The 23,157-nt window shown below is 45.5% G+C and overlaps 1 protein-coding gene across 12 annotated transcripts in view; it reads left to right on the top strand.

The window, feature by feature from the left end:
- LOC142485302 (integrator complex subunit 2-like) overlaps positions 1–23,157 on the top strand; it is a 94,956-nt gene that overhangs the window by 64,086 nt on the left and 7,713 nt on the right. For all 12 annotated transcript variants that reach the window (XM_075584336.1, XM_075584334.1, XM_075584338.1 and 9 more), the window contains one exon: positions 638–938. In XM_075584336.1, coding sequence (XP_075440451.1) covers positions 638–938 — 301 coding nt within the window. The remainder of the gene's footprint in view (positions 1–637; positions 939–23,157) is intronic.

The raw sequence follows: 23,157 nt of genomic DNA, 5'->3' as shown, positions 1-23,157 counted from the left end.
ATACAACCATGCTCCTTGCTGTCGCGCATGCGCCCCTGCAGGGAACCTTTTATGGATGCCCGCTGGACTCAAGGGTTCCTAGGAAACCCTGTTGAAAAACTGATCTACAGAATGTTCCCATGGATTAATTTGATGTATTATTGCACGGTCTGTATTGATGCCATTTTGTATTTTGAACAGGGCATATTTGCTATAACTACAATTCCTCTTATACAAATGCAGGGTCTACTGTATGTATCAGCCTCTTGGCTACAACACTGGTGTAAAAAGAAAAAACGTACCGTGTTTATCAGAAGGTTTTTCTAATTTTGGTCCTCAAATTGTGGTGTTGATAAATTTAACATATTGTTTACTCTATGTTAAATGGTTACATAGTATATTTTCAGCTTGAGGTGAGGAATGATGCCGTGTTTAAAACTAAATGAAACAGTTGGCAGCCATTTTCATAGTGAATAACCAGATTTGAAAAAGTGAGGTAGCTTATTGTTTATTTTTTAATAAGCAAATTGCAGATTTTATTGAAAGTAATTAGTTACATAATCCATACCACAGGATGTGACATTAATAGCAATAATGACTGCCTTACAGGAAGTCTTATCTGAAATGTGCCATAATTATTATTATTTTTTTAACGCAGGAAATAAGATGGGTGAGAGCTGTGGCCTGCAGTATGTGAGTCCATATGCCTTTGAGGCAATGCAGAAGGTGGATGTAGTGCGTTTGGCTGCCCTGAGTGACCCTGAGCTAAGGCTCCTGCTCCCTTGCTTGGTCCGCATGGCCTTGTGTGCTCCAGCCGACCAGAGTGAGGGCTGGGCTCAGGACAAGAAGCTGATTCTCCGGCTGCTCTCGGGAGTGGAGGCTGTGAACTCCATCGTGGCTTTACTGTCTGTGGATTTTCACGCATTGGAACAAGATGCCAACAAAGAACAGCAGCTGAGGTATGTTGTCTCCTGGTGCTTCTGTGTGCCACCGAGAGGTTTGTTTTAGGCGTGAATCATTCTTTTTGTTCCAGTAGATATAGTCCTAAAATTATCAACTTCTGAATTATGTCAATGTATATAGTGCTCTTCCTGCGACCCATTCCTGAGATGCCAGCCTAACACATTTTTCCACCTCATTTACCAACCGCTCCACCTGAGTATTCTCTTTGAAGTTTATCTCCTGCCCTTCACACCTCCTTTACTATACAGTACATGCTTAGTTTACCCTGTGTTGTCAGTACTGTATACATGAAGAACAAGCCAAGGAGGTTTTGAAAGTTTTCAACACAATGTCTAAGTAAAAACCTTTTTTTTTTTTTTTAATTCATTTTAAAGTACCACAACCTACAACAAATCTGCATTTTACTTGCAAAGGTTAAACTGCATATTCAACTTCATTTTGTATTACAAACCAAGTAAACTTTGAGCACAGTGCCATTAACAAAGCATACTGACGGTGTAATAGTGAGAACACTTAACAGTATCATGATTTATTACTTATTTGTTTCACAATTTAGATGTTTAATAGGCTTTCAAATTTAGCACAGCATTACACGATATATAAAGATAAATAATATTCAGGGATTGAATACCTCCCCGAGAAACAATATTGCAGAAACTCTGCATTTGATGTAATAAGTTTCTTCACCTAAAAACAGTTTATTTTTTCTGATAATTTAAAAAAGTTTTCCTTGGTAGTAACAGATCATGCATATAAGTTGTGTGAGGATTGATCTGGTTCTGTTCTGTTATTCTATTTGCTCAAAACTTTTGTATAAAGAAATAAGAGCTGGAGAAAGGCCAACCTGGATGAAGTCAACGGGAACCCCGAAATTGTTGTCTTCTCATTACCATTGTACTGCCCCGTGGAATATGTTGGTGTGTGATTTTATATATATATATATATATATATATATATATATTTGTGTGTGTATGTATGTATGTGAAAAATTGTTTATCTGTGGGTAGTTGCTGATTGGTTGGCGGTGGCTGACGCTCTGATTGGCCTGCGGGGTGGGGTGACGTCCCAAACGCGCCCTCACCCTCACAGCCTCCTCACACTGCAGACCACATGCCATCCCGCCTCACTCACATTCCATCCGCTGCATATCCGCCCCCACCGCCATCCGCCCCCGTTCCGCCACCCCCTCCTGCAGCCACCGGCCCGTCCTGCCACCCCTCCCGCCCCCCCCCCGTCCCGCAGCATCGGAGCACTGCCCTGCCATCCGTCTCCATTCCGAAAACCTCCCCCCTTCCCCCGCAGCCACCGTTCCGATACCCCCCCCCGCAGCATCGTGCACCTTTCACTGCCCAAGGGGTCATGAACCCGCCACCCCCCCCCGTGGCGAAAATGGGTGTAATCAGTGCATTAATAAAGGCAGTATGCTCAGCTGGTTACCCCTATTTCGTATTGTGGATGAAGGGGTAAATTTTTCATGCACTGTACATGTCTTATTTTCCCCTCTGTCCCTTGTTGTCCCCATTTTGCAGGATTGTATGTGCTTGTAGTATAGTACATCCCAAGCACACACATATGAAAAATATAATTGTGAGATAAGGGGACCATGTATGATCAATAAAGTGTATTATGGCTGCAGGTTTTAAGCGACAAGCAAGAGGAAGAGTTTTTTTCTCCTGTCATTAAAATGCACACAAGAACCAAATGTTTTGACACCTATGAGCTGGGTCACTTGCCCACGCCTGTGAGTCTCTCTGAAAGTTTCATATCAAAGACCCAGAGTCAGGTGGGGGTGAATTGGCCAGATGGATGCTAAATAGGAAATCCTGTTGACCCATCTGGGATGGCTCACCCCCCGAGTTCCCCCTTCCAACCGGAGAGAGGTCAGGTAAAGAGGGGAGTGCACCTAAGCTAAGTAGCCAAGGTGGCGTTCTTGCACAGACTCTGTGTGAACAGGAAATCCCTAGAGTGCCCACTCTCCAGACTGTGGGCAAGTAGGAACTGGGGAATGAGAAAATTCCCACGAGGGGGATTGGATGGGTATGTTGGCGATAGGCTTCCATACCCTATATACATGCCACCCAGGATATCCCCATTGTCTTTCGTTTTTCATTTTACCATGTGAGCGGATTTCCAACACGCTTCAAATAGCGGAGAAGAGCAGTAGCACATTCCTGGAACGCAAAGAGTCTTATTACATCGGAACCAAGGACAAAACTCTGCATTAGGACATTGATTGCTGGGGGTTATCTGATGAACCCCAACGGACCAGAAAAGACTTTGCACATTCACAGAAGGATTGGGCTGGCAATTTATGCCCTTGCAAAAGGACTACATTTGAAAAGACAATCGTCTGGTGCTTTGCATCTTTCTGGACATTATCCCCTGTTCCTATATCAGTAAGTGTAATTATTAAGTGTATTCTGCAGTTGTCGGGTGTTTGCCTATCAGGGGAATACATCTCAGTTTATTTTGCTCAATTAGGATCCACAAAATATAAATTTGTTAATAAGTGCGTCCATCGTGACTGGTGGCAGCGTGTGGGATACTGATTGAACCTATATTGCAGTTTCCTGCGGGCTCTGTAATATAGTGAGGACCTCGTGACTTGCGAGCTCCGCAAACAAGTGGCAACTTACACACACTTCCAAAGAAGCACAAGATAATTCACTGGTCTCTGGATCCATACCCCGGTGGCAACATGAGTCTGCGCTCAGGGAAAAAGTCGTGGAGAGATGTGCGGGATATGGCTTAACGACAGACGGTCGTTCCAAGAGTCAGATGGAGGAGGATTTAGAAGATTATGAGGCCAGAGCGACCCAATTAGCTGAAGTTGCAGCGAATGGTATTCAGCCCGGAGTGCAGGAGGTCCCTCCAACTCTGGAGTTGCAAGGACAGGGGAGGGTGATGCCGACCACCCGGTCGTGGGTGGCTTGGTGCCAGGGGGTGCGGAGGGGTTCGCGGCTGCAGCCGACGGACTGCCGGCCACTGGACTCGGCGCACTGCTCGCCACCTAGGGAGAGGTAATCAGCTACGAGCAGAGGTTAAAGCTCCTCACGATCACAGTGGGAAAAGGTTCCCCATCCCACCTTGTAAACGGGGAACAAGAGCTTTCCAGACCAGATCACCACAGTTTTAGCAAGTTCATTGATGGCACGGATGACCTGGACTCATTCCTAAATGATTTTGAGAATCAGTGTGGCCGGTTCCGAATTCCAAAGAGGGACTGGGTGGTCAAACTACGACCACTATTATACGGCAAAGCCGAAAGAACTGTGCAGGAGCTTCCCGGTGTGGATGCAGATGATTATGGACACGTGAAGCATAAGCTGCTGGTCCAGTATGCCCTGACACCTGAGGGGTATAGGAGCAAGTTCCGGACGGGGGATGTGCACCCCGGGGAAACCTTTGCGGACTATGCCAACAGAATGGTCAGGCATGGAACTCAGTGGGTCGCAGGGTATGGGGCTACCAAATACCATACCTTACTGGACTAGGTGTTCCAGGAGCAGATGATGCAGCGGTTTCCCCCCACTGTGTGGGTTTGGATCTTTGACCGCAAGCCTAAGACCTGGGAGGACGCCACCCGGATGGCCGACGAGTATGTGGCCAGCAGGATTGCTTTGGATGAGCCAGCAGTTCCCCAAGGAGGGGCCCGAGCAGCCCAGGGAACTAAAACTACCCCTCAACGGACACTGAAAACTGCAGCAGCAATGATTTTGTGCAACATTGTTTACTGGCAGCAGCTATGATTACTGCTGCATGCGTTTTCAATATGCTCTGTGGGTGCCATGATACTGATGCATTTACTTATTATCAGCATGTGTTCTTACACTTCATTATACATACTTAAGTGTTTGCCTTTATTTTGAGGAGTATACAGCGACTTGTATTAGTTTCTGTATTCTTCTGTGGTGATCCTACTATATTATTCAGTACACATTTACTTACTATATACTATTTAGTGTTTACTGTTTAAGTGATTTAGGAGGCTGTAACTGGATACGGTCTTTGAACCGTGCCTCTGGTCTCTATATATGCATACTTTTTGCTAGCCCTTCTTAGGATCCCACCCTCTCATCATGCTGTTTTCATTTATATATGGATTATGTTGCTTACATTATTGTAGGTGATTATTGTTCACCGGAGTGTGCTTGTGTTGTGACCATACGTTGTTATACATTTACACTATTACGTAACACTGGTTTTGTATTTAGTTTAGCCATTACTGGTATTCACTTTCTGCTATTAGATTAGATTCCTCTGGACCTAGTACTGGTACAGGTCACTATAGCAGCCTACTGGTTTTTTTTTTTTAAGAAAATAGTACTGCTAGACCACATGCAGTTACTTATTCCACTGGAATCTCTCTATGTACTTTAGCTTATATACCTTGTGGCAATACAAATACTAGTGTTCCCTTAAGTCTTCTTCCTTATAAATATTATGTGGAAGTTTCTTCTGGTATGTCATGTGGGGGTGGCCCTGGACCTTCTTACCACGCCCCTCTGTACGGAATTTTTTATTAATGATATTCAATAAATTATTTTAATTATATTTCATAATTCACTTTATCGTTTTTGAGTGCATTAATGAGGGAACCTTTCTGTTTGTTTTGTTGCTTTTTTTTTCCCCATAAAGTTTTTTATTAGGCATTGTTACAACAGATAAAACAAAAATACTTTGCAATTCACAGTACCTAATAGTTTTAACAGATTTTCGGGGGAGTAAAGAGAGACAAACTAAGTTGTCGAGACGGGGGTTTGCCTTCAAGAGGGGAAGGCAGAGAGGGGGGATGAGGAGGGGGGTGGGGGGAGGGGTAAAGTGGGTGAGGGGATTTGCCTCCTGACTGAGGGGAATTTGATTGAGGTGTTGGTTAATGTTTTATCTTCTCAGGATTTTTGTGCCCTTGAGGGAGGGGTTTCTTGTTCTCTACCTTGGTGGGGCGGGTTGTCTGTCCCTGGTTAGAAGAAACCACGGTTCCCATACTGATTCGTACGCAGGGAGGTTTTGTCTCAGGACGGCAGTCAGCCGCTCCATGAGCATCACCTCATTTATTCTCTTTTTTATTGATCCCAAGGCTGATGTGGTCATTTTCCTCCAGGAGGCCACTATCTCACATCTCGCCGCGGTGAGAATGAAGGATATTAATTTCCTAGTTGGTCGGACAATGTCGGACATGGGTCTGGCCAGTAGGAAGGTCAGCGGTTCAATAGGTAAATCTAGGTCAGTGACATCTTTTAGCAAAATTTGGACCTTGGCCCAGTACTTAACAATTTCTGGACATGTCCACCAGATGTGGACCATGTCCCCTCTATTGCCACAGCCTCTCCAACATTGGTCTGATGCCAGAGGGTAGATTTGGTTTAATCGTGCTGGGGTAAGATACCAGCCAAACATAACTTTATAGATATTTTCCTTTATTGTGGTGCATAGGGAAGTTTCTGAGGCTGCATGCCAGATTTCTTCCCAAGTCTCTCTGTCTATAGGAATGCTCAGGTCTGAGGCCCATTTGAGCATATAATCGTGCTGGATTAAGGCCGTTGAGTTCTCCAGAGTCCGGTAGATCTCAGATATAAGACCTTTCTGATGGGTCTTGACCATACAGAGAAATTCAAATCTCGTGAGAGTGGGGTATTCTGGGAGTGGGCATATTTGTCGAATAAAATGTCTGATTTGAAGATATTTGAATGTGTCCAATTTTCTGATTTGATATTTGGCCCTTAAATCTTGATAGCTCAGGAGTTTCCTAAAGCTTAGGAGGTCGGCAATCGCCCCGATACCGCGTAATTTGAGTTGGTCGAACAGTCTAGATCCACATCCCGGAGGGAATTTCGGGTTGTTGGGGATAGGTGTCAGTTGGGAGCTTGATGAGGATAGGCCATTGTCACGGTAGCTTTTGACAAGTTGTAATTTACACCAAAACTATATATAAATATATATATACCTGGGTTTGAACTGGGATGAGACTTAGATATGATAAATATAATTTATTCCTTGATAAAGGTGAACACACAATAATGTACAAATAACAGGCAAAATATAGACACTTGCTTAAAGATTATGGCAAGAAAGCCAGCAGGATTACAGACTGGCCACTTCTCCCATAGTTCAGTTGACATCACAGCAAAACAGGCAGGATACATACATGCATGAAGATCATTTGCATCAAGAACAATGAAGAACTTTGCATGAACAACATGGATAAAAGGGTGGCTCTGACTTATATATCATTTTAACCCTTGTATCCCCAGCTTACGGCGCCGTGCCGTCTAGTAAAATCCCCTTTGAAGCTTTTGAAGCTGACTTTGGGCTCCAGAGTCCAGTGTGAAAAGTTACACTTACTCTGGTTAATTCCTTTTGTCCGTTGGGCCAAGCATAAGCAATTAGCCACTTAGCCTTTGATGACCAGGCTTGTCATTCCTGCTCATTATCATAGCAGGGAGTTTCAGTTTCGCAGAACTCAACCAAAATTTCATATTTACTGCAAATCATTGCATAACTTCCGTTCCGTAATACACACAGTCAGGTGAGATATATTAATACAGTCCGTGACACCTGACGCTCGCAGAGATACCGAACATTACAATGTAATATGAAAATTAATAGAGATATTAATATCTGGCATTTAGCAGCAGTTACATATACAATGTTTAGACTCCCAAAGATATGCTAAGTCCCACGAATACAAATATGTAATTCTTATCCTTTTCAGCCAAGGACATCTCATAATATTCTTATATTTAATAAGGTTACTCCTTTTGATTCCCTTCTTGGGTAGCTCCACCCCTACCCCCATCAACAAAACCTTTTGAAGTAGGCTTGTAGCTTCTCGCATAACCAACTAGGGCAGTACCTGTTGGCTGCTTCCTGGGCCTTGCATAGCAATTAGGTAATCACTCTCTTGATCACTTATGTATCACACCTAAGCCCAGACCTCTCTTGTTGATTTACACTTCCAGTGAGGAAGCTTGCATATCAAAACGTGAATAGACCCATTTGGCCTTGGTACGCATTACAAAGGCCGGCAGAGGTTATTAGCATTTGCCCTGTCTTTGTAAGACTGCAGAAAGGCATTTTATCAAAAATATATGTCCCCCTTATGACAAAGTTATATTTTTAATATGTGTGTACTTGGGGGTTGACCCGGAGGCTGTACCCCCAAGGCTCAGGGTCCTGGCTTACTCCGTTACCAAATTACCAGTTTTCAGGTAACTGTTTATTCAGCACTGCATATAAGATTAACCCCTTAAGTCCCAGTGGGTGGGTTATGCAGACACTGACCCAGCAACAATACATTCTGCACAGGGGAATAAGCATTTTCATGTTATAACAATGGTTAAATCACATTTCAGGACCTCAGCCCAGTTAACCCCTTGTCTCCCTGGCGAGGTTAGAGGGGGGCCCTTGGGGAGTAACCGCATTAATCCCGGGCCAAACCCTCACTATCGTCACAGCCATATTTATGTTTACATCTCATCCATGTTTCGTAAGTGTGTATTGAGGCCTGTAGTTTAAGGTTATGTGTCTGCCCATCTACTCTGTCCAGACTCCAGAGGCAGGCTTGCAGGGAAGGCATCTTGGCATATTAAGTTTCCATTTCTACCCAGCAACAAAGGGCCGTGTCTGTGTTCCACATTACTGCCTGCTTGAGTTGGGTGTCAAAATAGTATTTTTGAAGATCTGGGACTCCTAGGCCCCCCCTTGGATCTTGGTGCCAGCAAGACCGATCTGGCGACTCGGGTTCTCTTGCCCTTCCAAATAAAATGGAATATTCTATTTTGTATGTTTTTCAGATCAGTGCCCGGAACATGGGTCGGGAGTGTTTGAAATAGGTATAACATTCTTGGGAGTATATTCATCTTAACAGATTTCATCCTCCCGATCCATGAGATCTGATAACCTTCCCACTGATCTAGATCTTTTTTGATTTTTCCCCATAGTTTCGGGTAGTTATCCCGGTATAGATCCCGGTAATGTCTTGACACATTAATTCCCAGATATTTAATGTGTGGAGAGCACCATCTATAACTAAAATTTTATTTGAGTAATTTAACTTCGGGATCTGGGAGACTAAGGTTTAGGGCTTCGGATTTGTCGCTGTTTATTTTGTATCCCGATATCTTTCCAAATTCTGATAATTCCCTTTGAAGGTTAGGAAGGGAGGTTTGGGGTCTAGTTAGGGTAAGAATGATATCATCAGCGAATAGAGAAATTTTGTAGTGTTCTTTTCCAATAACTATACCCTGAATATTTGGGTTTTTTCGAATTTTAGACGCCAGTGGTTCGATCGTGAGGGCAAAAAGAAGGGGGGATAGGGGGCATCCTTGTCGTGTTCCATTTTTGATTTGGAACCTTTTGGAGCCACCGCCAGATAAACGTACCATAGCAGACGGGTTTTGGTAGAGCGCCCGAACTCCTGTTAGAAATGAGTCTCTGAAGCCAAATTTTGTTAGCGTGTGGTCTAGAAATAGCCAATCAATCCTGTCAAATGCCTTCTCCGCATCTAAATTCAGTAGCATAGCCTTTGTGCCTGTCAGGTGGGTATGGTCTACTATATTAATTATCTGGCGGGTGTTGTCCGAGGCTTGGCGGCCCAGGACAAAGCCGACTTGGTCTGTGTGGATGAGTCTCGGCAGGATGGGATTTAGTCTGTTCGCCAGGATCTTACTATATAATTTGAGGTCGTTGTTCAACAATGAGATTGGTCTATAACTTCCGCATTGAGTGGGGTCCTTACTCTCTTTAAGGATTATGGCCAAATTAGCGGACGACATTGAGGGAGGGATAGGACTTCCTTCTAAGAATGAGTTGAACAAGTTCAATAAGTGGGTTGATAAGATAGGTAGAAATTTTTTATAGTAGGCATTTGTGAAACCATCGGGGCTCGGTGTTTTGGATATTTTTGATGCCTTCACGGCAGCCGACAGCTCTTCAAATGTTATTTTTGCATTTAGTCTAATATTTTCATCATGTTAGTGAGGGGAGCTCACATTCATTTAAGTAGTCTATTGCTGTCAGCAGGTCAGTACTGCTTGAGTTTGCAGAGTCAGCTCTCAGATTGTATAATTTGGTGTAAAATTTGGTAAATTCCTCTGCAATTTTTTTCTCACTGTATACTATCTCACCAGAGCTATTTTTTATTGCGGTTATCTGTGACCTCTTTTGTATTCCTCTTAGCTTGCTGGCAAGAAGTCTATCGGCCTTGTTCCCTTTATCATAATACCTCTGACCCGTCCATTTTAGAGCTTTTTCTACACTGTCCATTTGGATCACCTGTAGGTCATTCCTAGCGGTTGTCAATTGTTTGTATATTTTCCGAGAGGGGTTAGCATTGTGTCGCTGTTCTAAATTGATTATTTTATCTGTCAGCTCTTTGGTTAATTTGGTTTTAGTTTTCTTCCTGTGGGCGGCAATTGAGATAAGGTTTCCTCGAATTGTCGCCTTATGGGCCTCCCACAGGATTGCTTGAGATGAGACTGAGCCCTTGTTTATTCTAAAATATTCCTTAAGAGTTTTTTTGATCTCTCTAACAATCTCGGCATGGTTCAGTAGGGAGTCATTCAGTTTCCAGCTGTATGAGGTTGATTTGACAAATGGAATGGATAGGGTCAGGGAGATGGGAGCATGGTCTGACCACGTAATAGGGCCTATATCTGACTTAGTGGCGGCCTCTTGGACATTCTTGGTTGCAAGGAAATAGTCAATACGGGAATAGGTCTGGTGAGGTGCCGAGTAAAAGGTATAATCCCTTTGTCCCTGATGTTGTGTTCTCCAAATGTCTACTAGGAAAAACTCACCCATAATATCTTTAAATTTTTTCCCCAGTCTTTGGGATTGGGTTGAGTGTTGTCGCCCTGGGGTGCTCGATTTGTCTTCGTTTGGGTTAAGAGCCATGTTCAGATCTCCCGCGATTAGCAGTGAGGATATATAATTTGGGTCAATTTTTTCTAGAACATTTTTTTAGAAATTCTGACTGGTTCTCGTTTGGGGCATAGAGGTTAACGAGGGCGATTGCCGAACCCGAAAGTGAACCGTAGACCACAATAAATCTTCCCTCTGGATCTGCCGTAATTTTTGTTAAATTAAATGGAGTGCCCTGACGGATCAGAATGGCAACCCCTCTGCGCTTACTACTGAACGATGAGAAATAACTCATCGGGTAGGTTTGTTGAAATGTTTTAGGTGGGTCCTGAGACATAAAATGGGTCTCCTGAAGGAAAACAACATCGCCACCAGACTTTTTTATTTCCTGGAGAGCAAGCCTGCGTTTTCTATTGTTATTTAGGCCCTTGACATTCAAGGATACTATTTTAAATGCTTGTTGATGGGCCATGTAATCTAGGTTTTTTTCTTCTAGTTGGTGAGGGCTCTCCCTTCTAAGTAGGGAGCTACATGCTCGAGTTTAAATAAGTGGGTCTTACTCTCTGTCGAGAGTAGGTGTGTTCTTTAGCTAATTTAAGGTAAGGGGTTCTCAGCCGGAGTGGGCGGATGGGTGAGGAGGGGGGCCCGCTGGGACAGTAACAGCGGGGAAAAGTGGGGGGGAAGAAAGTCGACTCTGAAAGGGTCGTAAAGGTTGAGATCCGGTCTGGGCTACGGACCGGCTTGTAGGGTTTAAGACCCTTGGGGGGCGGGTCCGGTGATGACCTCCAGCAGGCTCGGGCATGGTGGAGACCCTTGGGTATCCCTGTCTTCGTCCGTATCGGGCGTAATAGTACCGTTTTAACTAGAGTGGATTTAAGGTGAAGCCCCACGAGAGGGAAGGTTTAGGACATTTGGTCTTGTAGGGCTGTGCACCTACTATTTGGGAGCTTGGGGTGGGTTTCTACTCTTGTTGTATCCATGGGGGAGGGGGAGGGCAGGGAGACAGGATTTTAAGCCTAGGGGAGGGGAGCATGGGTGAGGACTGTTTGTTGTTTTTTTTTTTTTGTGGGGGAGTGGAGAGGACGGGGGGGGGGGAGGTGGGTAGAGGCAGGGAAAGAGGGGTGAGGCGGGGGAAGGGAGGGGTTTAGGGTGTACAGTTTACATTGATGTATTTTCGGCATATTAGTAATTTCATTGGTTCATTTGTATACATTTCCCATATGACAGATAAGAAAAACCTTAGTACTGCAAACTCTGCAGGACTGTGGGGAACGGGATAGGGGGTAGGGGGGGGTAGGACTGGGACGGAGAGCGGGGTACATTGTACAAATGGGTAGATGTCAGTCTTCACATATTTTACACCTTATGTAGACAGTTGGTTGCATATTGTACATTTGCGACAGTTAGGAGGCCTTGTGATCCCCTGTGCGGGTCCCTCTGGGGATGACTCTCCATAGTTTTCTTAGTTTCAGCAACTTGAAGCAATGATGCGTTGGGAGGGGGGAGGAGGGTGAGGGTGACCCAGGGATGGGTGGGGTTGCATGGGGGGATTGGGGGGAGGGGTGTGTGTAGGGGGTGGTGGGGGGGGGTAAAGGGAGGGAGGGGCGGGAGTGGGGGAGTGGTCGGGTAGCCTTGTGTGTATGTGTAGATGCCCGTCATCGCATATTATACCCCTTATGCGTATAGGTGGTCGCGATTAGTACAGTCATAACATTTGGGAGGTCCTGTGGTCTCTTATAGTCAGCTTTTTGAGAGCCACTCTCCGTAGGTTGAACAGTTACTAAAGCGTGGATCAGCGGGTTATTGGGGGGGAGGGAGGGGGGAGGGGGTGGGGGTGCTCAGAGAGTGAGAGGGAGGGGGGGTGGGAGGGGGGAAGGGAGGGGGGAGAAGGAGAGGGAGCGGAAGGGGGGAGGGGGAGGAGAAGTCGGGGGTGGGGGGGATGCATCTCTATAATAGGCAGCTTATAGGCTTTGTCTACTGTACAGTTATTAGAAGGCGTGGTGGACACATCGGTGTGTATCCTAGTTACCCAGAGCTATTTATCAATCATTCTATATTTTGATCAGCGTTGGTTGCGTATGGTAACGTTACAGTGATCGGAGGGTTCTGTAATGGCCGCAGGGAAGCGGCTCTTCCTATGTGAACTTAGGCATATTGGAAGGGACCTTGAGACTTTGAGGGGGTGGGCGGGGAGCGGTCTGGAATGGGGGGGGATGGGGCTAGAGGGGGGGCTTACATCATTAGTTCTGACATCTTTCAGATCCCGTTAAATACACGTGATGATTCTTTGCATGAGAAATACACAACAATAACATTCAAATGACAGGAAATAATACATAAAATTAAAAGAAAAAAAGCATTTCCACTGTGAGTGTTTCTCTGGTTATCTGATCCCGTCGCGTATCTCCTATCAGGTTATTGTCCACCAGTGTGAGTTTGATTATAGGGGCTTTCATGGGGGTGAGGGGGGGGGGTGGGAGGGAGGGAGGTGAGTTCGGGGTGGGGAATTGAGGGTTGCGGTTTAGGGGGGGGAGAGGAGGGGGAGAGGGGTGACTATAGGGGGTGGGGGGGAGGGGGTGGGAGGTAGGGGGATCATCAGCGGGGTGCAGCGATCTGGGTCAAGATTTGTCCTGAGGTTCAGTCGCCCATCAAATCGATTCCCAGGATGGACGGGGCCTGCTTCTGCTCGCGGCCTCCGGTAGTGCGTCGGTCTTCCCTCAGCCGAGGAGGGGGGGGGGGGGGGGGGCAAGAGGCTCAACGCGGAGTAGGGTCTGGTGTGATTCCGATGACTCTCCGAAGCCAGATGCTCGATGTCTGGGCAGGCCCGTCATGAAGGTCCGTGTGCTGAGACGGTAGTCGAAGGGGATGCGCCGCACCAGAGGGACAGCGGCCGCTTCAGATCTTCTGGAACTCGATGGGGAAAGTGAGGCCTCTCGCGCCGCCATTTTGCCGTCTGGAAGCAGAAGGTGAGGCTCTCCCGGAGCGGCTGAACAGGTAGGTAATGTAGCGGTTACCTCATTTCTCCCGGGGATGTCGTTTCTCCGCGATCCTTTCCGAAGTTCTTATCGGCTGGTCCTCCTTGTCGCTGGGTCGATTTCCGGCTGATACGGCGGACCGAAGAGGTTCCAGGGCCAGGCCCAAGGCCTTCGCTAGATGTTCCATGTCTTCGGGGTATCGTATAGAGAGGAATTTGCCTTTATGGTTGATGACCAATTTAAAGGGGAATCCCCACTTATATTTTATGCCCTTCTCACGGAGGAGCAGTGTGAGAGGGCGCATCTCCTTCCGACGGTCCACCGTTAGCTTCGAGAGGTCGTTATAGACCTGGAGTGTTTCTCCCCGGAACATAATATTGTCTCTCACCCGGCATGCTCCGATGAGCTTGTCCTTCGTGGTGTAACTGTGGAGCCGCACGATTACATCCCGCTGTCGGTTCGCATCATCGGATCGTGGGCCTAGCGCTCTGTGCGCTCTGTCGATCTCCAGATCGCGTTGTTCTAGATCTGCACATATGGAGACGAAAAAATCTGCCAAATATTCACGCAGGTGGCCGGGTAGGATCGCCTCCGGGATGCCGCGGATCCGTAGATTCTGGCGGCGATCCCGGTTTTCTTGATCCTCCAGGCCGTCGCGGAGGGAATGAATTTCTCGGCCTAGCCGGATGATTTCTTCATCCGCATCAGTTTGATGTTGCAGGGCCTCTTCGAGCCTTGTCTCTAGCGTTGTGGTGCGCTCCTGGAGGCCCTGAATGTCCTGCTTGATTGCCGACACCGCTTCCTTGAGGTCAGCTTGTAGTGTCCTCTGCAGTTTGGCATGTAATTCCTCCAGGAACTCTTTTGTAATGCCCCCGTCCAGGGGAGGAGTTGCAGCGGGGCTTGCAGGGTCTGCTCGGCCTTGTGTGCCTCGTGCTCCTGGCGGTGATCCGCCATCTTGTTTTTTCCCCCCTGTATCGGAGTGCTGTTTCGCGGGGGTAAAGTATTTCCCAACCCCTTGGGCAGGCTGGTTTTTCCCCTTGGTTGACATCCCTGAGGTTTTGGGAGGCAAGAGGGAGTTTTTTGGAGGGGTTTTTTCGGACGAAAAAAGTCTATTTTATGTGTTTATCTGAGTGGGTCTCCGGAGCTCTCCCTTCACCCGACTGCACTGGTTGACGTCATCGGCACGCCCCCCTTGTTTTGTTGCTTTTGTTGTATCATAAGTAAAGTGATCCTTGTTTCAGAGGCCAATTTATAATGCAGCTCCAAGTTTTAAGTTTGCTGCTACTGGGGCATGGAAAGGATGGATATTACATACAGATTTCTTATGATGTTATATAAGTATTTTTTGAATACCTAATCTGTATTTAGGAGGTTACACATATATATGTTTTATTATTTGCTACTTCTTTATTATAAGAATGCAGTGTATGTGTTTCCCTCATTAAGACTTTGAGGAGCCTTTGTGCCCAGAGTATATATCCATTGTGCCTCGGATTTGAGCAGAGCCTTATCCAGGTCCCCCCTTTTAATGCCATGGGTAATATGATTAATCCCCTGAAATGATAAACATGTTGAATTGCCTCCATGCATAGTGTTAACATGTCTAGCTACTGGGGTATCATTGTTATTTTTTATGGTGCTGACATGTTCTAATATTCTTCGTCTGAATTCTCTGGATGTTTTGCCTACATATTTAACCCCACAAATGCAGGTTGCTAAGTAGACAATTCCTACTGTTTTACAGTTTATACATTTTAGGATTTGGAACTTTTTAGAATTGTTCCAGTTCCATAATTCCTTAGAGGTGTTGATTAGAGAGCAATCTTTGCAGGTACCGCAACAATAGGTGCCTACCGTTTTAGATTTTAGCCATGTATCCTTGTGTGATCCCTGGAAATGGCTATGTATCACTCAGGTTCTGAGGCCGTCTATATGTGACAGAGGGGGTTGATGAAATGGCCGTCTTTAAGGACACATCATTTAGCAAGACATGCCAATGTTTGTTGAATACTGTTTTTATTTCTTGCCACGGTTTGCTATATGTCCCTATGATACGTATGGGATTCTGGCCATTATTATCATCACAAATGATACATACACACTAGAACAAGTGTTCTTACTTACCTTCGTCACAGCGTCTTGGCCAATTAAGGTTACTATGGCAACCGGAGGGTATAAAAACCGGAACACCTAGTGAGGCACGCCCACCCCCGATGAAGTTCCGGCAGTGAACGAAACACGTGTCGGGTGATGATGACATTATTGTCATCCGTCTTACAGCTTGTTTGTAACAACAGTTGCATTCCGATTTGACCAGATATTTATAACTCCTAGCTAGTGTAACAAAGATGTGGACCATGAAGGAATCCACTAGCAGCCAGGTCTGAGTGATACATGTATTGCAAAGTACTAACAAGATCAAAAGTGCAAATAGTGTCTTAAAAGGACACACTCAGCCTTTTCTCTCCAAGATACAGCTAAAGAGGTCTAAAACTCTCTTGGATTTTATTGGCTATATGTATTTATATATGTTGACATAAATAGAAAATGGTAATGCAATCACAATTGTAAATTGCATAAAGAAGACAAGATACCATTTAGGTCAACTATATATAAGTAAAATATATGTATATATACAATTGCTGAAAATAACGCAGACCAGTGTACCTTATAGGTAAACACATGGTCTCTGCAGCATTTATCTGTATTTTACATATGCGCTTTTTATGCTGACGTCGACAGCTAAAAAATGGAGTATATGCTGTCTCTTTGATCTATATCAATAGAAAGTAAACCAAGAGACGAACTATACATTCTAAAGGGAAGTATTGGTAAATTATATACTTTATATAGCACAGATCACACTTAGTATAAACTCACTTTTTGTAAAAGTCTTTTTATTATAAATTATCAAATGAATATTCACAATTAATTTTGATCCACTCAAATTACCATACCAACCCCTTAAACATGAAGTACTTAGGCTAACCCCAGGGGGATGTACCAACACATTATGTATTAATAATGGTCGTAATCAACAATCATTTCCTATTTATTTATAGGTCTATTTGTGTCATGCTGTTTGACAATAGGTTTTAACAACTTTTTAGTGCTAAAATAAAATATATTAGTGGAGATGAACATTCATCTCTTTAAGTAAAAATAATAAAATAAGATTTCAGTTCTGATATGAGGTAGAGTGCAGGCATTAAAGGGATCCGTCTTCTCTACCTACTAGAGGTTCAATGGTACCTTAAAGCAGATGCTTAGGACATTTATAGAGGCAGAGGGGAAAGTCTGGGAGATTCACCTGCCGCACTTGCTGTTTGCATACCGAGAGGAACCGCAAGAATCTACAGGCTTTTCTCCCTTTGAGCTGCTATATGGTCGCACGGTACGTGGACCTCTGGACCTATTCCGTGAGGGATGGGAAGAGGAAGCTACCAATACTGATGCTTCTGTTCTTCAGTATGTGGTGGATCTTAGAGACCGGTTAGCGATGCTCATGGGGTTGGCACAGGACAATCTTAAAAGCAAATAGGAAAAGGGGGGTGGGACTGAGTGCGCAACACAGAACCAGAGCCTATAAAGAGGGACAATATAAAGCATACACCACTAACTAGATTACTGAGCTATATGGTGCTTGTATGTGGATGAGCAGGTGATTAGTTGCTCAGCAAGTACCAGCACCATATAGCAGATGACAATGACATGGACCAGTCCCTAAGGAGGTACAGATATAATCAGAACCAGTGCTAACCTTGCCGTGGCACAATGTATAGCAGTAAAATTACAAACAACAATGTGTAGGTATACAAAGAGTCTATATATAAAGTCCACTGTCCATAAATGTAACAGGGCAATAGGTAAAATGTCTATTGGTTGATATAGATGTGAAAAAAATGTAAAAATTCAAGTCCACAATGCTGACTGTAAGCTGCCCCAATACCACGGATCACCAATCCTGGATGTAGAACAGAACAAACAAAAAGAGAAACAGAAGCGCTAATGGTAAACAGCAGATGTAATGGTGGACAAGAATAAACAAACAGCAATAAGTTTGTTATACACTAAAGAGACAACACAGTATGTAACAATGAGGTTATACTAAATAACTAAAGATGAATAAAAGAACCAAAAAACTTTTGCCTTTGTGGGTGTTGAGAGAAGACGAACCTGGGCTGTCCACTGTAGCACAAGGTAGGTGTCCCCCCGATTCAGTGGTGCTGCACGTATCCTCAGGAGCCGACTCAGGAACCGATGTTGCTGCCACTGCCTCTCCCTTTGCTGCGCTTGTCCCTCGGGTGTTCCCACTCGGGGGGTGTCGCGCTGCCGTCTGGGTTTAAGCTGCTGGTATCCTGGCGTCCTGCTGGGAGTCAGTTTCCTCCGTCCTGCCACTCCACTACGCACTTCCGTTGTCGGGGCGGGCTACCGGATGCTCGGAACTCCCCTCGTTGTGTCCACCCAGTCAAACAGGCTAGAGTCCCTGGTTTATGCAATCTTTAGCTTGACTCTCAGCGGGCATCTACCCACTAGAAGAGCCTCTGGTGTATCAAAAATCAATATTCAATATTCCAACGCGTTTCGGCGTACCTACGCCTTCAGGGATCATTTTGGAACAGTGCTCTGCAAACCTTAAATGTCTACAATCAATTCAGTTAGAATCTTGCTGATTGGCCAAGATCTTAATGAGTAAATTACTACCAGCCGTTTAACCCTGTTTGGGTATTGATGGCTCAGTAGTATCCAATAGGGATTATGACAAGACAGACAGACAGATTAAAAGAGCAGTGTCCCAACTTTCCAGTCCATATCATTGCACCCAGTAAATTAAAACATTTTATTGATATCACATAGTGCAATCCTATAGACCCAGGGTGGGCAACCCTGTCGCCATTCGCCACTTCTGGCGAATTGGCAGTGAAACTGTGGCGAATAGAGCCGCTGGAACTCTGTACGGCCACCTCAACCCTCCTCCCTCCTCCTCCCTTGGTAGGGAAGGAGCGCGCTCCAGGAGTGTGACTCTCCCCCTCCCTCCTTACTGCACCGGCAGCCACAGGGAAGGAGAAGCAGCAGCAGTAGCACGAGAGGAAGCTCTCCTCCTCTCAACACCCCCTCCTTCTTACTGCACCGGCAGCCAGACACAGGAGAAGCAGCACTGAGAGGAAGCTCTCTCTCCTCTCTCCCCCCCTGCCACAGGGACAGGAGAAGCAGCACTGAGAGGAAGCTCTCTCTCCTCCTCCCTCTCCCCCTGCCACAGGGACAGGAGAAGCAGCACTGAGAAGCATGCTCCCAGACCAACCCTCCCCAGGCTGCCCTGACCCCCCCCCCCAGGCTGCTCTGACCCCCCCCCCCTCAGGCTGCCCTGAACCCCCCCCCCCAGGCTGCCCTGAACCCCCCCAGACTGCCCTGACCCCCCCCCAGGCTGCCCTGACCCCCCCAGGCTGCCTTGACACCCCCCCCCCAGACTGCAATGACCCCCCCCCCCCAGACTGCCCTGACCCCACCCCCTCCCCCAGGCTGCCCTGACCCTCCCTTCTCGCGCTGCCCTGACCCTCCCTTCTCGCGCTGCCCTGACCCTCCCTTCTCGCGCTGCCCTGACCCTCCCTTCTCACGCTGCCCTGACCCTCCCCTCTCGTGCTGCCCAGACCACCCCCCCCACAGCTGCACCAAGCCTGCCCACACCTGCACCCACCCTGCCCCCCACTGCTGCTGCAGAGTTACCCCCTCCCGTCGCCACAGTTCCCCTGCCCTACGCTCCACGTTACGCACCCTCCTATGCGCCCTACACATAGGACGGGGGGGAGGGTGCTTGATGATGAGGGGGGACTGCTGAAAGGGACTGAGGGAGATCAAGCGTGCTGGGGGGGAGATGATGATGATGGGGTTAAATGAGATGGTGATGAGGGGGGGTTAAATGAGATGATGATGGGGTGAGTTGATGATGATGAGGGGAGTTGTTGTGGCATGAGAGGAGGATGAAGAGGGGGGGTGAGTGGAGGAGGGTAGACCCAAACCCTGCCACAGTGGGGCTAGACCCAAAGACTCCAATATAGAGATCTCATCCCAGAACACCCCGGTGGTTTTTTTAGGGAGGGAGACGAGGTCAAAGACCAAAGGTCGGGAAAGACATGAGGTAATAAATCACTCGCAGGTGCTGCAAGAGGAATCCCTACAGCTAAGGAAGGAACTACTAGCACAGACCCAAAAAGAATTAAGAAAACTAGAAAAAGAGGTTGCAGAGGGGACAAAAACCCTCAAAAAAAAAAAAAAAAAAAAAAAAAGCATTAAGGCTAATTAAGGAAGAGAAATTGAGCAGTATATTTAATTTATCCTCACAGACCCTGAATCCAGTTCAGATTGGGATTCTGGAGAAAGGTCTATCATTTGCCCCCACCAGTAGCCCCAATCTATTTGATCTTTTTATTGACCTACACAGGTTTACTAGAAAGCTCACCCTTAAACAATATTTTTTAAAGGTAAAGAAGGATTCAGGTGTACCTATCTATGATGCAGGTTTCAACCAGAAGGAGCAAGAATATCTGGCTAATATGATAGAACTATTGAACGAACAGGGGGAATTGGATGCCCATTAGATTTGATACATTAAAGGAAGAATTGGGGACTAAGTCCTCCTTTTACCCATCCCAATCTAAGGGCCACAATATTGAATTATTTTATCAAATGGGTTTTACAAAGATTTTAAGAATATGTGTGAACTGGAAACTAATGTCAATCACAACCTTACCCAAATGGGAAAAGTAGGCCTGGAGGATCTGAGAAACAATAGTGACTTAGTAATACGACAGGCGGATAAGGGAGGAGGAATCGTGGTCCAAGATAAAGTAGATTATCTAAAGGAGGCCATGAGATTATTAGAAGATCCAGTATCCTATGTGGAATTACAAACTGACCCCATTGTTAACTATCAGAAAAAACTTATTGAACTTCTCAAAGGAGGGCTGGATACGAATATTTTAAATAAAGCCGAAATATGAATTTTTAAATATTAATCACCCCAGAACACCATCATTTTACCATGTACCTAAAATTCACAAGAGCCTCATTGATCCCCCGGTGAGGCCTATAGTAGCTGGGATTGACTCCAGTACCTCTAATCTTTCTGAATTCATAGATTAATTTTTACAAAAACATGTTAAAAATCTAATATCACATTTAAGGGATACAGGACACCTATTGTATCATATTGAGAATTTTGTTTGGTCCGATGACTTAATGTGGGTCACGTGCGATGTAACAGCATTATATACTTGTACAGTATAGAGCATGAGAAGGGAACAAGAGCATCGAGATATTTTTTAGAGAGAGATTCTTTAATGTGTCCCACACAGATAGACTTTGTTATAAACTGAAAAAAGCGCGGAGTGACTTTTCTGCATTTTATTATAAACTGCATTAACTATATCTTAAATTTACAGGAGTGAGCAAACTTTTTATGCTGAGCCTCCCTTTTTAGCCATGAAATTTCTCGGCCCGCCCCTGCCTGATGAAATCAAAATCACATGACGACAGTGCACGTGAGCTGGTTCAGCGAATGAGGGCGAACCAGCTTTGTGACGCGCCTGCCAACCTCCCACCATGCAAGTTCACAAATGGCTTGGGCTGCAGACGTGCGCGCAGTCAGTATACTGGTATTGGATCACTGTTTTTTTATTGCTGGCATCTGGTAATATGTTTTTTTCTGGTGCACAAAGGCAATCCATTTGAGGGGGCATTCATCCACCTCTTTGCTACCTCCCTTCCCTCTCCCCCCATTTTTTCCCCCTTCTCCTCCATTTTTTCCTTTTTCCATTTGCTTTCCCCAGTGTCATCCACCACTCCTACCTACCAGTTTTATGTATTATTTATTTATTTCCCGTTTTAAATGTTACCCAGGGATCAGGGATCCCCATAACCAAACTCAAGGGGGGTGCTGATGGATCTTCCCTGCTGATCAATACTCCCAAGTGACCCCCCTGACCCAAAGACTAACCCTCAGCCCCCCAAAACTCATCCTCCTCCCAAGCCACTAAATTCTGCCATCTCTGCCTGACCTTCATCACTCTGTTTAGCTGGGTGGGGGGATATTTGTCTAATAGCGTCCCCATTTCTGCTGTATTATTAATCTCTCTCTCTATCTCTCTCACACTCACACACACACATATCAGGACCTTTCTCCCATCTTACACACTCGCACTCCTCTCCCCCAGTCTCTCCCTCTCCCAGTATTTCTCACTCCCCCTCCAGTGTCTCTATACCGCCCCACAGTATCTCCCTCCTCCCACTCTCTCTTTCCCTCCCCCCACTACCCCTCAGTGTCTCTCTCTTTCTCCCTCCCCCTAGTGTCTCTCTCTCCCTCCCCCATCCCCCAGTGTCTCTCTCTCCCTCCCCCATTGTGTCTCCCTCTCTCCCTCCAGCCAGTGTCTCTCCCTTCCCTCCAGTGTCTCTCCCCCAATATGTTTCTCACCCCCAAGTCTTTCACCCTCCACCCCTCCATAACATACTTTCACCCTCCCTCCCCCTCTCCATGTCACACACTGTCACACTAACAATCTCTCATCATAGCGCTGCAAGCAGCAAGGCAAACGAGTTGCTGCATGAGATTATTATTATGAAATGTGTAGCACAGCGCCACCTAATGGACGGAAGAGAAATTGCCGCTTCACACTGCTTTTTTTTTCTCTGCTCCTTGCAAAATCGCCTACTGCTGTCTGCGCCCCCCCAAAACAATCTTGCGCCTACATAATTATTTTAACTTTGAGGGTAAATTTTATCAACAACGCTGCGGAACAGCTATGGGCACAAAAATTGCTCCCAGTTTTGCCAACCTGTACATGGGCTACTGGGAGGAAACATCCATTTGGACTAATAACCCATTTTTAGATAATATATTGTTTTATAAGCGATTTATAGATCTTGTTTTTATTTGGAAGGGGGGAGTGGATAGTCTTAAAGATTTTATTGTTTTTATTAATACTAATGACATGAATTTTAAATTCACGGTGACATGATGTAAAATCTATAAATTTCTTAGATCTTAATCTATACAGTGAGAGTGCTAAAATTTGCACCAAAACATACTTCAAAACAGTAGATGCCAATAGTTACCTACACTCAAAGAGCAATCATTTGAAAAAATGGAAATCAAATATCCCTTATGAACAATTCCTGCGTATTAAGAGAAACTGCACCAAAGAAGCAGACTTTGAAGAACAGGCTATTATATTAAGAAAAAAATTGTGGGTAAGGGATATAGGACTGAAGATCTAGAACAAGCCCTAGGGAAAGTAAGAAATATGAACAGAAACACAATTGTGAATAATAAGGTAAAAAATAAAACAAAACAAATAGAAATCAAGACAATGTTTATCACAAAATA

The sequence above is a fragment of the Ascaphus truei genome, unplaced genomic scaffold, assembly GCF_040206685.1.
Source record: "Ascaphus truei isolate aAscTru1 unplaced genomic scaffold, aAscTru1.hap1 HAP1_SCAFFOLD_546, whole genome shotgun sequence".
Lineage (NCBI taxonomy): Eukaryota > Metazoa > Chordata > Amphibia > Anura > Ascaphidae > Ascaphus > Ascaphus truei.
The sequence above is the reverse complement of the archived record's forward strand: the minus strand, read 5'-3'. Positions and strand labels throughout refer to the sequence as shown.